We start from the raw sequence: 16,532 nt of genomic DNA on the forward strand, positions 1-16,532 counted from the left end.
TGTCGCTGGACGGTCCCGAGGCGCATGCCGGCCGTGCTCCAGCCAGGCATCCTTCTGTTTCCAAGAGGGGCGCTGAGTGATGGGGTTTTAGAAAGCCCGGTGGTGCCCGTTAATCAAACTCTAAGTGACAAATAAAACCGAAATCTCCTACTTTCATTATTACATTAGATGGCTTCATTGTTTATTAAAATACCTAAGCTCTTCTTGAACATACACACTTTTTTTAGCCTATATCACCTTCTATACACTAAATTTGAGGAAATATCTTCAGCTTATATAGCACCCCATAAAGCGCTGTAGGTGGTGGTACTAATCCTACCGAAAAATGTCAGGTAAGGAACCTACAAATAACCTGAGGATGAAGTAATTAATCATATGCCGAGGCAGTGCAAGAACCCAAATAAGATGTTTTGGATGTGAAAATCCCAGGATGACCCAGTAGACTCTGATACCAGCTATGAGCATGTGGGTCCTTCTTCTCGTAATCGTACTTACTCCACAATTACACTGAGAAAAATGTGATGATGACCACAAATGAGTAAAATCTCTAAACTTTAAGCCAAGTGAGGGATTCGAAGATCATAAACAACTGTGCATGTGCTTCACAGCTCAGGGTCTATACTGCTGGTTGCTGCTATTACACCTCAGCCATGGCCAGAGAACCTTTTAAAACCAGGCACAGATTTTCCAGGATTCATAGAGTATAAAAACCACCTATAGGAAACATTCCATCTTAACAGATGCACAGGGAACAGGAGATGATTGCGATGTCTGCATAAAGTGACATCGGCCCTTCTACAAGCTCAGAATGGGTGGCCACAAGTGGAAACAAACCTTCATCACCATGAATGGATTATTGGCTGAGTGGTAACGAGGCTATTGATTTGGCAAATGCTCTGAGACTCTTCTCCCCCTTGAACCTGTGCACGGACAGCTTTTTAATAGAACTGTCTCTCAAAAAATCTTTCTACTACATCCTGGTAAATTTCCTTCCCAAAGTAGCCCTTAAATATAAAACTCAGTTTCACATACTTCCCAGCTATTGGTTTTCATGCCCCAGAATCATCTGATAAATGGCCAGCTAAAAATAAATTAAAGAAATAAAACCGTCCTATCCATTTCGACTCTGTCTGCATCTACAGCTCCTTCTGGACCCAAGACCATGTCTTGGGCTCCCTCATGACATTCAAAATTTTACCCACCCGGTCCTCCCACAGGCCACTGCACTGGTGGGCAGCTTTCCACGTGCATCTGCAAAGCCGTGTTCCCTTAATCCCGGAATGCAGAATCAGCAAGGGGCTGGGTGATCTCTGTATGGAAGAGAAATAGCTACCATGGTAGGTTGTCAGGGAGGCATGCGTGTACATGACAGGGGAAGCAAGAAACCAGTGCACGGGTGGAGCACAAAGCATCTAAAGAAGGAAATCGCGGGAAGTGGATTTGGCTCAATGGATAGAGCATCCGCCTACCACATAGGAGGTCCACGGTTCAAACCCCAGGCCTCCTTGACCCGTGTGCAGCTGGCCCACGCGCAGTGCTGATGCACGCAAGGGGAGTTCCAGGTGCAAGCAGTGCACCCTGTAAGGAGAGCTGCCCTGCATGAAAAAAATGCAGCCTGCCAGGAGTGGCGCTACATACACGGAGAGCTGACACAGCAAGATGACACAACAAAAAGAGACACAGATTCACACAGTGAATGGACACAGAGAGCAGACAAGTGGGGGTGGGGGAAGGGGAGAGAAACAAATAAAAAATGAATCTTGGGGAAAAAGAAAGTAGGAAACTGCCAGCAAGCCCATAAAGTATACTTTTTCTGTTTGCTAAAAATGGAAGCTGTGGGCATGCTGACAGCCACCTAAATTACATATAGAGGGACGTATGTCTTTTTCTCAATCTTGAGTTTACTGTGTTTATTTCTACCCCTGAGTCCTCCTGCTGGGATGTTGGAAAGCCTTTCTGTAGAATAATCCATTGATCTGCAAGTTTGAGCGATGGGTGAAGAGGAAAGTCGATGCTGAGTCCCGCAGGCCTAGCTGGGGACCGGGTTTAGGTGGCTGCCCCTGATGCTGCTGGTGAGTGTGTGGCCGGACAGGCATGGAGCAGCTGCCCCTCCTGCAGGACAGCCTGCTGAAGCCACGTGGTGACGGTTCTTTGGTCACTGGGTTGAAGCAGCCAGTGCCCGTCCTTTCGGAGCTCCTGTGCCTTGTGCCGCCCGTGCAAGCTCCAGCAAGTGGATAGCATGCCAAGACCGAGGCCAAGCCACGGCTGATGGCGACGGCCGAGGATGCGCCCCTTAGAAACACAAAAGAAGAGGGCCAAAGCAACTTTCTAGAAGGCAGTCGAGACTAGAGAACAATTCAACAAAAGCCCAATCAGAAGAAAAACAGCGCCGAAATAGAGGTGGGTGAGTCGGGGCCCCTCCGCGGATCTGCACAGCAGTGCGCACGGCTCCGGGGCGCTGCGCTGGCGCCACCCTCCTGCGGGTCCCTGACCCCACCCGCGCAGCAGGCGGCGGGGCAGCTCCCGCGCTCCAACCCGGAGCCCGACTGGCGCGCAGAGGCGGGCGGCCATGCTTGCAAGCGCCACTCCCTGAGCCGGGTGGACCCGCGGCGCTGCTGTGGTAGCGGGCCTGGGTCCCGGGGGTCTGGGTACTGGTGCACCTGAGAGAAAATATGGGGGTTCTCTGTCGGCCTCGTGTGGCCCCGAGAAAGGTGGGCTGGAGTCATGGGCCTGGTCCCCTAGCCCGGAAGGGACCAGGGACAGAAGCTGCAAGGCAAGGGGGCCCCAGGGCTGAATGCTGGAGAGAAGGGGCGATGAGAGGAGAGAAGGGGCCATCAGAGGAGGACAGAAGGGGTGATCAGAGCAAGAGAGAAGGGGCGATGAGAGCAGGAGTGGAGCGGCCATCAGAGCAGGACAGAAGGGGCAGGATGAGAGGAGTGGCGCTGTGCTAACGGCAGCCTTCAGGGAGGAAAACCCAAGAGCACAGCGCAGGATGCCCCGGGCGGGGCTGGAGAGGGAAATCCTCCCCTGGACAGGAACAGCTGCAGGTATTTGGGGATTCCGGAAAGTTGCTGTGCACACCCAGGGCAAGAGCAGGCTCAGAGAGACCCGAGAAGAGCCGGGCTGTTAGCCACCGGCCGCCAGGCTTGGAGGGTTCGGGCGCATGGTTTGTCTACACCACTGAAGAAACGAGATTGTTACAGATTTAGGGTGTTATATTTAAGCCCGTGGTAATCTCAAATCGGAGGATGTGCAAGTTTATGGAGACAGAACGTAGGGTACAGGTTTCCAGGAGTGGGAGAGACGGGGGATGGGGATTCAATGTATAATGGGTGTAGGGTTTCTGTTTGGAAAGATGGGAAAATTTTAGTAATGGAAGTCGGTGACAGAACTGCAATATTGTGAATGCGATTAATCCCACTAAATGGTGTGCTTGGGAGTGGTTGAGATGGGAAAGTTTATCATGTATATGTTCCCACAATTTTAAAAAAAGAGCAATTAATGACAATTGAACGTCATATGTTCAATGGATGGTTTCAAATAAGGGAGAAAATTCCCAAAAGGACATTATTGGGACATAAGAAAAAAATCAGAATAAGTCTGTAAGCTTTGTATCACTGTTAAATGTCTTGAACTTGACAACCGTACCTAAGGAAATGCACATGGCAGTGTTAAGTGAGGAGCATGATGTGCAACTTACACTCATTAGTGACTTCGGGCAATTCCCCTTAAGTGGCGCGGGCAGGAGCCAGGCTGACGGGGACTGGGACGTGAATGGGAGCTGCAGGTATTAGATGGGAGGGTAGAGGGTGCCTCTAGGAGTGGGGGGTGGTGAGGGCTGTAGAGATAGGGCAGCACCCCATCTGGGTTGAGGGACGTCAAGGGGGCGGCTTTAAGATAAGACAGCCCTAAATAGGTTCAAATGCTGCTGGAAAAGCCAGCTGGAGAGAAGGAAATGGGCGGAAAAGGCTAATTCCAGGAGGCGGGGTGGGTGGGCGACCCAAAGCGAAGGTGGAGAGAGGCAAACCCCACTGCGTGCTCTGGACCAGAGCGGGGTGCAGGGCTCTGCAGGCTGGCTGCCGGGGCTCCCCGCGCCTCTGCTCTCCTCTGCAGGGGGGAGGCCCATCTGCTGGGGGAGGGGGCAAGTGCCGGGGGACGACACAGCCGCTCCCTGGGCTCCTGCCCCCACCACAGACCCCGGGGCAGTTGGCGAGATGTACCCTGCTGCCCTGCTCCCCCCTGGAGCCCCCAAGACGCTGGAATAGGGTGTGACACGGCCAAGAGGCCTTGGCAACTTGAACATAAAAGCCGGCGAAGTGCCTTGGCTTAGGTTTTTCCCGTTTTATGTTCCCCTTCCCCCCCAGACTGCCGCTGTTCCCTGCTCTGGGGAGCGCCGTCGGGCAGCCAGGCTGGGTCTACGCTGGGGAGGGCCGGCTGGGGGCCCTCATCTTGGCCCTGGCAGCTCTTCCTCCCGGGACCTGAGGCGGCGGAGGGCAGCAGCTGTGCACCTGGCCGGCGAGTGTGCCACCAAACCCCACCTGCATTCCGAGCATTCCACTGTTGAGGCTTTCCACGTTAAACCAACCAAACTAAGAGGTGAGGAGGGCAGCCCACGGAGAGAACAGCAAGTTAAGACAAGTCCTGGAAGCCAGCCCACGTCTGGAAGCCTAGGACCAGCCCTCCCTGAACCACCTTTCGGAGGGAGAGATGCTGCTTCCTTTCTTTCACGTCGAGGCTCAATGTTCCCGCAGTTCTCACCTGCAGACACTTCCACGGGATCCTGCTCTCTGGGGCTGCCCCCGCCCCATGGTGGCACCAAAGGGCAGAGGCGGCTCCTGGAGCGTGCCTGGGCCGGGTGGAGGGCGCAACCCCGGAGGGCACGAGCCAGGCCTGCCAGGCGAGGGGTCGTCCAGGGCCAAGGGCAGGGGGCAGCGGCAGGGTCTGGGTGGGTGTTACTCAGCAGCTGTTTCAGGTTTGCATCTTTAGCGCCCCCTGGTGGCAGGTCGGGGAATGGACTGGAGGCGGCAGGGCTTCAGGCGCTGTTAGGAGATTGGATTCAGGAGACTCAGCTGGGGGGCAAGGGCGCTGCGGCGTGCTGGAGCCCCAGCAGGTTGGGGTGGTGGTCCGGGAGCATGCTTTGGACATATGGTGAGATGCCCAGATGTTGTGGCAGCGATCCCCACTTTTTTAGCAAAACAGGGGAGAGAAATGACCCAAATGCCAGATTTTTCGTCATTCAATAGGGAAAAAAAAAAAAAAAAAAAAAGCAAACATCAGCAAGCAGCCAGCCTTTTGTTCTGGAGAGGAAATGCTAGGTTTTTTAATTAGGACTATCTTTAAGGCCTTAAATTCACACACGTTGTTCACACTGTTACACTTCAAACAGGAAAGAGGCAATCGGCCAGCTCATGAGATCTGAAATGATCTTAACAAGATTTTGATAAAACTTCATATAAAAATAACTCGTGTTATGTCCTTCACGTGTCAGTCGGGGTGCAGAGGCGAGGGCACCGCCTGCAGCCCCGCAAGGCCGCCCGCTCGCACCGCACTTCCAGCCGGCGGCCCTGGCGCCGGTGGCGCGCCCTCCGTGCCTGGCCGTGGAGCACGTTTCTCCGGAACTGCAGCACATGTCAGGTTTGGCACGTATTTCTAATTTTATGACTTCCACATTCACAAGGGCGGGGAGCTTTGCTTCCCATGGCCACCTTGAGCAAAGGCGGGCTGAGGCTGCCGCAGGACCGCTTGGGCTGCGGGCGCTCCAAGCGCCACCCCTAGAGCCTCCTGCCAGGCGCACCTGATGGGACCTGCGGCTCGCTCCCCGGGGGGCCCAGCTCAGCGCTGGGAGGCTGCCTGCACCCGCGCTTTACTGCTGGTGAGCTCCGTGACCCAGCCCCCAGCCACTCAGCCCAGGAACGGTGGTCCAGGCCATGCATCGCGTAAGCCGTGCTGACTTCCGCAAGGCCGGCATGTCGCCCCTGCTGGCCTTCCCCCGAGAGGAGGAGCTGCCCTGGCCCCCCATCTAGGGGACAAAGCCAAGAGGCCAGACAACAACAGTCAAGACAGATGTGCCCAAATCCACCGCAGCCCGCGTGTGGAGGACTAACTGGGTCATCGTACCACCTGCCCTTTAAGATCCCCAAAGAGGATTCTTTCTGGGATAAGAAGAATGCACATCCCACCCCTCACTTTCCAAAACTGTTTCTGGGGCTCAGTGGATAACTGTGGGGCCAGGCAGAGGTTCAGAACCACGAGCCAGCGCTGCGCAGGTGTGGATTCTGCAGAGATGTACAGCCCGGCACTGCCCTTTGGTCATGAGTGAATTTCACAGGAAAAAAAGTAATCGTGGGGGAAAAACCCAGCTTGCCTCCAGGATTATAGCAGCGCCCGAAGGAAAGCCAGAGGTATCGTTTTAGTCCTACACCTTGATCCCGTTTTAGCCCCTGCCATTTCTGCAGTTCATTAACTCCGTCCTCCTGAGTGCCGGGGCCGGGCCCGGGAACCATCGAGAAAAGCTGTGGGCCGGCCCACCTCCTCGAGGTGGAGGAAATGACACTAACACGTGAAGTTCCTCCCGGCCTGCCAGGCTGAAACGCTTTCGTCTTTTCCCCTTGGAAAACAGTGAAGAGCTAGTGGCGCCCTGATGACGCGGCGGCGATGGGTTGGGGGCTCTTTAACCACCCCACCTCACAGCCGCAGGGTCCAGCTGCCTGAGCCCGGGGGCAGCCGGTCCACGGCAGACGTGGGGGTTAATCAAGGGGCTGTTGCTGCTGCGCGCGCCGCCACCTGGTCGGCCACTGGTCTAAGCAAGAGACAGCCAAATTCACAGGCCCCAGGCATTAGCTGAGCAAAAAGTCTGGTTTTTGGTACCCAAAGAGCTTAAAGTCGCCCTGGAAGCGCGCGTAGAGGCGCCGGATGTCCCGTCTGCTGATGCCCAGGAAGTACCTCTCCACCTTGGTCTTGTTGTAGGCGGTGATGCCCGGGGGGATGGTCGGGTAGGACACCAGGTGGTCGATGCCCGCCTCCCTCAGGATGTGGGGCGCGTCACTCTCCAGGGTCTCGTGGTGCCCGATGACGCTGTACGCGATCTCGCAGGGCGCGCAGAGCTCCGCGTACGTCACCCAGTGGATGATGTGGTCCCCAAATTGCAGATCCAGCCACCTGCGGTTGGGGTCGCCCAGGTAGCGCACGAAGTCCTCAAACTGGATGCCCCTGGTCTCGGTCCGGTTCCGCCGGTACTTCCTGATGATGCCGGGGGCGATCTCGTGCCGGTACCAGGGCTCGAACCGCGGGTTGTGGACAAACTTATCCTTGAAGGCGGAAATGAGTCTTTCGAAGGGGTCTCGGACGATGAAAAACTTGAAGTACGTTTTCAAGCTGAGGAAGAAACAGAAACAGGCAAGCGGTTAACGAGATGCTGCTGGCGGCGAGGGCGGCACGGGTGGGGGAGGCGAGGGCGACAGTGGCGGCGGCCGGCGCCTCTCGCGCACTGGCTCGTGCCGCGCGGGGTGCCAAGCCCTGGAGGTGGCCCAACGCGCTCAACAGCGCCGGGATGCAGGCCCCACACTAACCCATTTCACAGGCGAGGAAGTGGAGGCGGGGAGCCGCACCCGCCAAGGCCACAGCAGTCCTGCTAGGCGCTTATGGTGAGGAAACTGACTGGGTCTCTGCTTTGTTTGACTCGAATATTTTAGAACTTCAAGGTTTAAACGTTCTGTTCCTGGGCAGGAAATTTTAAGACAAGGAACTCCGGGTGAGTTAGGAAGTCGGGGCCGGAGGAAGTTACTTGAAGGGTATATCTTTTTATCAATTCCATTCGAAATTGCCAGGGGAAGGAAAAATTTTAAAAAAGAGGGAGAGGTGGGAGCAAATGAGAAGCAAGGGGCTCCACTGGCGGGACAGCCGGCCTGGGAGAGCGGCTGGCACTGGCAGTGGCAGAGCCGTGGCGCAGGGGGTGGCCCTTAAAGCAGCAAGACAGGGACAGGACAGGCCAGGTGCTTCACGCCTTCATTCATTCACGCCCCAAAGTTCCCGCCAGGTGGGCGCGGAGGGATGTACAGCAAAGCCGCCCCAGACGGGTCAGTGTCCTGGAGTTGAGCACCTGCATCTAGAGAATTTGTACAAGGTGGGAAGAATGGATTAACCAGGACCAGAAGTGAGGAAAGGCCAGTGGCTGGAAAGCAAGGTGGTCCCCGGTCAGTACCAGACCTGACATTTACTTCCCGCGTGTGCGTTCTTACTTCTCTTACACCTTGCTCCACTGGGCATGTCACATCTAACGGAGAACGTTTCCATTTATTAAAAATGGGAGGCAACACGGTGCACGCGTATCCCCGCTGTGGTCGGTGGCCCTCTCTGCTCTGCCTTTGCTGGATGCGGCCCACCCCTCCACGCCGGGGGCAGCCAGGGAGGCAGGCACGACTCTTTAGAAGAAAATGAAACACTGAGCGGGATTTCCTTGCCACCCAAATCCCTTTTTTACGAAGAAAAGGTTGAATTCAGTAAGGAATCTACAAAACTTAACGAAGAGAGCACATCGAAAGCGGCTGGCCGTTTCCGCTGGACAGCCCCAGCCTCCGGGAAGGGGGCGTCCTGGGAGCCACGGGGGGATGTGTGGCAGGCAGAGAACTGAGCCGTGGGTTTTAGCGAGCTTTCTTCTCCGGTTTTTAAAACCCCTCCTCGCTCTGAACAACCTGCTCTTACCGCCTCTGAATTTCTGCTTCACTGAAGGAGGACAGGCGCGGGAGGCCGTTCTTCTCGTGGTCGTGAACCACGTTCTCGGGGATCTCGTCGATGGAAGGAAAAGCTCCTGGAGGCAGACAGGAGAGAAGGACGTGCTTGCCACCTCTCCCGACCTGCTCGAGCTCCGCCCAGCACCCCTGCCAAATCCGGCCCCACCGAGCTGAGGTTAGGTCTTCCACGTCCGGCAGGATGAGAGGACGGCTCTGGGTAGCCCACAAGCCAACGGGGCGGGGGGAGGGAAGGACAGGTGAGCTGGGGGAGGGAAAAAGGGGTCGGCGTCTCTACTGACCAGCCAGGCTCCCCGGGCCTAAGGTGACCTCACTGCATCCCAGATTAGCAAGTGGCAAAGCCACTGAATCCTGGAAATACCCAGCTCATGTCCTGGGAGGTACGTGAGCACAAGGAGGACAAGGAGCACCTGAAGAGGAGGAAGGCCAGGATAAAGGGCCACCGTCTGTCCATTCGAGCCAAAGCGCCCATGTCCAAGGCCCTAAGGCTGGCGGACTGGGCAGGTTTCCTCTTTCTGGACTGGAAGTAAACTGTCGTCATGATGCGAAGGCCCTCGCCAGCTCCTGCCAACCTAGCACCCAGCTCTGCACGTTAAACCCGCAGTCCTGGCAAGGAAGGGTCTCCACTCGGCCATCTGAGCAGTGGCCAAGCCTTGTCGGTCTTACTCCTTCCTTCAAAAATATTTAAGCCCAAGCAGAGGACACTGTGCTAAGGGCGTACTCATCTGTACACCCATCCCACAGCCCTTGGCGCCATGTCTTCTCCTTCGTCTTCAAGGAGACTGAGGAAGAACAAGCCTGAGCAATGCACCTGGACAGAGGGCACACCTGTCCACAGTTCCGGTGTACCTAGAAACGACCGAGGTCGGCCCCGGGACCGCTTCTGTTTCCGTTACACGACCTCACAAACTCACTCTTTTTACCCTGACCTTTCAGGGGTATTTACCTCTTCCCTAAAGGATGATGCTTAGCCCTGCAGAGGCGGATATGTGAGGTGTTTGTGTATTTGCATTGTCTTGAACTTCTTGTCACCTCACTGTGGTTTTAAAAATCCAACATCCTGCCAACTCACTCAGAAGGTTCTAGAGCAACGTGCTTTGCATGTTCATTACAAACCTGGGAAACGGCCAAGGGACAGCGACCACCGACCACCAACTCTGAAAGCATGGGTAACGGGGGCTGCAAGTGGGGGAGCCGGGCTGCCCCAGGAGCCACCCTGCTGCCGCTGTCACCATGTGCCTTCTGAGGCTGGGTTCAGCAGACAGAGGCCGTGATCACCTTGGACTACTCAGAGTAACTGGAATTTAAAGAAACATGGTGTCTGGAAAGAACCACGAGTAGTCAAAAAATGTGTCTGGGGTCACTTTTCAACAATTCAATTGTTCCCAGGTAAATGTCCGAATTCCAGAAGCTAGTGGATGAAAGCCTCTGAACACAGATGTGCAGTGGAACGCGGGGACAGTTCTTCTCCCCGACTGGGACAGGGCACTTGGCCTGAAGACAAAGAGGCCTGAGGCCTCGGCCCCGGGCAGCGGGGCGCGGCCCCCTCCTGGTGGCCCATAAGAATCAGTGCAGTGAATCCGAGGAGGAGAAGGAAAGGGTCGGGGGTGGGGCCTCTGCCCGGGATGGGAATTCCGGGCCAAAAAGGTGATTGTAACATGGGCTGGGACCCTTTTAAAAATAATCAGTGTCCAAATGAATCCCCCGACTTCTAAGCTACAACCCTAAGTGGAAAAGTGAAAGTCCCCAGGCCATGGCGACCCGCGCCCCACACCAGTCCCGCGCAGGGAGACACGCCGGCACGCACCGTTGAGGACGATCAGCACCTTCTTCCACTGGGTGTTGCCCACCTTGGGGGTCTGGCAGAAGAGAATCTTGTGCTTGTCGCAGACGAATATCCGGTTCAGGACGAACGTGGAGACAGCGGTGTGCGAGAGGTTGCGCAGCGCGTCGTCCCTGCAGACGTTCCTCACCAGCTCCAGCCGCTCCAGGTAGACCAGCGGCTGGAGCAGCCCGCGGCCGGCCAGCACGTGTCCAGTGGGCTGGAGGGATGAAGCAGGCACAGGGCCTCGTGAGGAGGATGAGTCCAGACCACGGCGGGGCCGCGGGGTCGTTCCTCCCCGGGGCACGGGGACCACGCAAGGGGGTGCGGGGGGGCGTGGGTGCAGGCTGAGTGGACACGGGTGCTACGGCTTCATTGGGGACAGCTGCCCGGCCGTTTCTCCAGCCTCCACGTGGCCCGGTGGAGGAGGCAGGTGGGCTGCTTATCGCTTGGTAGACGGCACTGTGACTCAGTTCCCTGGAATGTCAGGAAACCTTCCATTTGGGAATTTTAGCAAAGGCCAGTTTCCCCTCAAATGATACTCCTTAGCATGTAGCTTCAAAAAAATACAATCCGGGGAAGCGGATCTGGCCCAACGGATAGGGTGTCCACCTACCACCTGGGAGGTCCAGGATTCAAACCCAGGGCCTCCTGACCCGTGTGCAGCCGGCCCATGCACAGTGCTGATGCGCGCAAGGAGTGCTGAGCCACGCAGGGGTGTCCCCCACATAGGGGAGCCCCAAGCACAAGGAGTGCGCCCCATAAGGAGAGCTGCCCGGCGCAAAAAAAGTGCAGCCTACCCAGGAATGGCGCCGCACACAGGGAGAGCTGACGCAGCAAGAGGACGTGACAAAAAGAGACACAGATTCCCGGTGCCGCTAACAAGGATACACAAGCGGACACAGAAGAACACACAGCGAATGGACACAGAGAGCAGACAACTGCGGAGGGGGTTGGGGGGGAGAAATAAATCTAAAAAAAAAAAATGGGAGTGGGGGATGTGGGTTATATGGGAACCTCTTATTTTTTTTAATGTAACATTCTATGTGATCTATTCACTTTAATTTTAAAAAGTGTTATTAAGTAAAAAAAAAATTAAGTGTCACTAAGAAGAAAAAAAAGGAATTCTGTGCTTTTGTGGTTAGAATGTGGCTGGAGACTGGCTGTCCACACAGACGGGGACTCTGCTGAAGACGCGGCACCAGGGCAATGCCCGTTACGGTCCACACTGGACTTCTCCATGCAGGCTGCGGGCCGAGTGGGTGAAGTCCCATTTGATACAGTGAAACAAGCAGAAAAGTGCACTCCAACCTATGTCCAACTGCCCTTTCTCAGCTGAGGCTGACACTCTCTCACGCCACAGGTGAAAGTCCCTTCTGTATCCTTATGTTCAAGCTGCTGCAGTGGAGGGTAATGAAGCGAGGCTGCCCCAGCTCCCCCTGACAGGTCTCCAGCGCCCTGGGATGACCGCGGAGGCAGGCGCGATACTTCATCGTTAGCACCGTGCTCTGGGGAAAGGGGTGCAGCCTTATGGGAGCCAGGCAGGCTGTCCCCAGCTGCAATCATCTGCCCGAAAAACCCGCCCCTGTCCCACAGTGCTTGGCACATACCCGAAAGGAGTAGGGTTCAATAAAAATCTGAATGCTAAATGAGAAAATAATCCTTTCTTTTCTTGCCATGTCCACTAGCATCTTTTTTTAAATTTATTTATTTCTCTCCCCTTCCCCCACTCGCCCCCTGCCCTAGTTGCCTGCTCTCTGTGACCATTCGCTGCGTGTTCTTCTGTGTCCACTTCTATTCTTGTCAGCGGCACCGGGAATCTGTGTTTCTTTTTGTTGCGTCATCTTGCTGTGTCAGCTCTCTGTGTGTGGGGCACCATTCTTGGGTGGGCTGTACTTTCTTTCGCGCTGGGCGGCTATTCTTACGGGGCGCACTCCTTGTGCGTGGGGCTCCCCTATGCGGGGGACACCCCTGCGTGGCATGGCACTCCTTGCGCGCATCAGCGCCGCGCGTAGGCTAGCCCACACAGGTCAAGGAGGCCTGGGGTTTGAACCGCGGACCTCCCATGTGTAGGCGGACGCCCTATCCACTGGGCCAAGTCCGCTTCCCTCCACTACCATCTCTAAGGTTTAAACTATTTTAACCATGACTTTTGTTAAGTAATGCATGCTCCTGGGGAGAAAAGAACAGTGTAGAAGGGGAAAAGGTGCCATCTCCCAGAGGGGATGGCAACAGCTCATTACGCCTTGTCTGTACATTCAGATGTTTAAGATCTTTAATTTCAAGAGGTTCCTAAAAGATCACTCTCTCAAGGGGTTAGAGATAGGTGGGGGGGTACAGCCTTGATAAGTCATTACAAAGAACCCGTGAAGGAGGGGGCTTCAGTTAACAGGAATTCTGCCCAGACACTGTGCACTGAGGAATCCCAGGGAAGGGGGCTGGGACTCTGTGCTGAGGAGTCCCAGGGAAATGGGGGGCACTGAAGAGTGACCTCTGGAAGGGAAGAAACATCATCTTGAAAGCTCAGCGGAAGAACAAAGCTCGACTATGACCTACTTTAGAAAACATGTGAGAAACTAGTCATGCCATCAAAGTGTAAGACAACACAGCCTTTATGGAACCAAAGCAGAAAATCTTGAGAGAACGGATAAAGATGGAATTTGAAGGGAACTAAAACGCAATGGCAGAATTTACAGCTTCCCTGCATGCTGTAATTGAAGTCGTGAATGGCGCACACGAGACCACTTCTCAGCAAGCAAAGGAGAAGGTCCAAGAGCTGCAGGGAGAGAGGGGGCCATAGCTGTGGAGAGGCCCCAGGGTCACAGACAAGCCCATTTCCGGGGAGACCCGAGTGCAGTGGAGCCGAGGCAGGGCTAGAAGCAGCATTCCCCAGCTCAGACGAGCCAGAAGGGCTCCCCTGCTGCACGGCACCGACCAAGAGCCCACACGGACACATCTGTCAAAGTGCTTAACGCACTAGTTATTAAAAAAAAAAGTCCTGCAAGCTCCCAGGTATTGAAAATGGGTTACTTTTGAAGGAGAACGTTCCAGGGCCACAGACTTCTCCGCAATATTAAATGCCAGAGAACCGTGGCGCTGAAGCGCAAGAATCCCGCAAGCACAACTGCCACCAGTGTTGTCGCTCAGCCGCACACATTTGTGTTTTATGTGTGACAGCAACAGACGACCTGTCCCAGCTTCACGGGGCTAGACTACACCTCCTACACAAAACTTTTTTTGGGAAAACTACTCCAAGACCTACTCCAGATGACGCCGATGATCAAAGATGTCAAAACAGAAGGCACAGGGAAGCGGATGTGGCTCAATGGATAGAACATCGGCCTACCACACGGGAGGTCCAGGGTTCAAACCCAGGGCCTCCTGACCCACGAGGTGAGCTGGCGCACGTACAGAGCTGATATATGCAAGGAGTGTCATGCCACACAGGGGTGTCCCCTGCGTACGGGAGACCCGTGTGCAAGGAGCGCGCCCCTCTAGGAGTGCCGTGCCACACAGGGGTGTTTATTCCCTGGGGAAGTCTGGACCCTGACTCAGAACCCAGCTCGGGTTTGCGCTCCCCACTGAACGCCATCGTCAGGGGTTGTTTGGGGCCCTCCCCCCTCTGCTTGGTTCTAGGCCCACTCTCCTGGCAGACGGGGGTGTCTGGCATCAGGGCCTCACCCCAGAACCCAAATAGAATTTTGCATCTGCTGTCAGGACTCCTTCAAGCAGAAACCAAAGGCATTCTGCTTCGACACGGCTCATGATGATTAAACTTCTGAAATGACTGGCATGTCTACAAAACAAAGCCTTCTCCCCATCCTAAGCCACACAGAGAAACACAATCAGGTGCTTATGACAGGGTATGGAGTAATGATTTTCTACATTTTTAAAACCCTTACAGAATGACTTAAGGTATTTTTAAAATTAAACCACCCAGTGGCACAATTGTCCCCAAGCTCCTTCTAACATCTTCCATGTAGGCTCTGGTTATTCCTGTTTGACTCTGCTAAAAAGCCTGCATATACGGCATACCAAATATATTAAAATACAAAGGAGAGATAAGTGTAAAAAAAACACCAATATTTTAACAGTGAATCTGATTTTTATTTCCCTATACTTTTATTTTCAAGAAGTACAGTAAGCATATATTACTTTTGTAATCAGAAAGGACTTTTAAAACATTTTTTATATATATGAACCACATAAAAACAGGTGCAGAGCAAATAGCTGTAAAAGAAAATAAACTCATTTTGCGACTATTCACTGAGTATTTGATCTATGCACTTTTATATCTCCACAGATATGTAATGTTATGTGTGTGCGTGTATATATATCTCAGTGTCCTTTAAAAGAAAATACCCTGAAATTCTACCACTGGTTGAGGAGGCTGACAGATTATGATGGTCCATGGTTGATGTTTTCCCTTTCAATTTTATATATTTATTAACAGTGGTAAGAATATACTGTGTTACTTCTTAACAAAAACTTGAGAATATTGGCCGTCAGGGAGTGGTGGGGAATCATGCCACTCCCCCCCGCCCCCCCCCCAAAAAAAACAACAAACCACCTGCTCAAGTCCCAATCCCTGGCTCTGTGGGCGTCAACCTATTTGTAAAAAGACCTTTGGAGACGTGATTAAGGAGAGGCCAGATGGGAAACGGACTTTGGCCCAGTGGTTAGGGCGTCCGTCTACCATATGGGAGGTCCGCGGTTCAAACCCCGGGCCTCCTTGACCCGTGTGGAGCTGGCCATGCGCAGTGCTGATGCGCGCAAGGAGTGCCATGCCACGCAAAGGTGTCCCCCGCGTGGGGGAGCCCCACGCGCAAGGAGTGCGCCCGTGAGGAAAGCCGCCCAGCGTGAAAAGAAAGAGCAGCCTGCCCAGGAATGGCGCCGCCCACACTTCCCGAGCCGCTGACGACAACAGAAGCGGACAAAGAAACAAGACGCAGCAAATAGACACCAAGAACAGACAACCAGGGGAGGGGGGGAAATTAAATAAATAAATAAATCTTTAAAAAAAAAAAAAAAAAAAAAGGAGAGGCCAGATGGATGAGGGTGCGCCCTAATCCAATATGGCTTTTAACCAAAGAAAGTGGACACACAAATAAAAGGCCAAAGCAGCAGCCAGGGAAGGCAAGACAGCCACATGATGGAGGCGGAGACGCGGCCACAAGCCGAGGGATGCCGAGGACGGCCGAGCCGGGGCCTGGACTCTAAGCTCCGGGCACACCCTGGCCTTGGCGACACCTGCCTCCAAAACAGAGAGACGATTCCTCTTGAGCCAACTGGTTTGTGGCAGGTCACAGCAGCCCTGGCACCCCGAGACAGGGCGTGGTGGTGTGGCACCTAGAAAGGCTTCTGGGAGGTTCTAGAAAACTCTTCAAAGTACTCCGTCTCCCATACTTGTCTCCCACACGTGAGTATTTTTTTTAAGATCCAAGGGCAGCCCTGCAAAGACGCACGCCACTTTTCTTTTTCCTGCAGTACGGTCTTCCTTTATGTAAAAGCCGAGCCTTCGACGAGAGCCCCTCTCGACTCCCACCCAGGGCTGAGCTGGGCCTTCCTGGCCTGGAACCTTCCACAGGCCCCTTCTCTTCTTTCCTCCTCTCCCTTTCTACACCAACCACCACTTCCAGCCCCTTCCCGAAGCCTCTCCAGAGCCTCTCCACCACCCAGATCAATCAGTGCAGTGGGCAAGAAAAGCGGCGATGTGGGTCTTTTGACTTTCCTTTACTTCCCTTGAGACAAGGATGGCTTAAAATTCCCAAAAAAGGTGGGAAAGCCGAAGCATGACGTTATGGGCCATACAATCTGGGGACATTATAGAACCTAAGAGGATTCTAGAAGCCCAAGCGACCTCAGTTAATACTCAGTTCAGAATTCTATGCTTTGTTGGATGGTGGGACCATTCATCTGACAAGGGTGCTGGATTCACATACCGCACCTGCAGCCTCCAGGAG

General features: G+C 54.3%; 1 protein-coding gene across 2 annotated transcripts in view; it reads right to left on the reverse strand.

The window, feature by feature from the left end:
* Positions 1-5,290: 5,290 nt before the first annotated feature.
* Positions 5,291-16,532, reverse strand: part of CHST10 (carbohydrate sulfotransferase 10) — a 35,907-nt gene continuing 24,665 nt past the window's right edge. For both annotated transcript variants that reach the window (XM_058278195.2, XM_012530345.4), the window contains exons 6-8: positions 10,555-10,789; positions 8,701-8,806; positions 5,291-7,374 (exon numbers count right to left, since the gene is read on the reverse strand). In XM_058278195.2, coding sequence (XP_058134178.1) covers positions 6,837-7,374; positions 8,701-8,806; positions 10,555-10,789 — 879 coding nt within the window. In that variant the 3' untranslated portion in view covers positions 5,291-6,836. The remainder of the gene's footprint in view (positions 7,375-8,700; positions 8,807-10,554; positions 10,790-16,532) is intronic.

The sequence above is a fragment of the Dasypus novemcinctus genome, chromosome 17 (genome assembly GCF_030445035.2).
Source record: "Dasypus novemcinctus isolate mDasNov1 chromosome 17, mDasNov1.1.hap2, whole genome shotgun sequence".
In the NCBI taxonomy this organism is placed as follows: domain Eukaryota; kingdom Metazoa; phylum Chordata; class Mammalia; order Cingulata; family Dasypodidae; genus Dasypus; species Dasypus novemcinctus.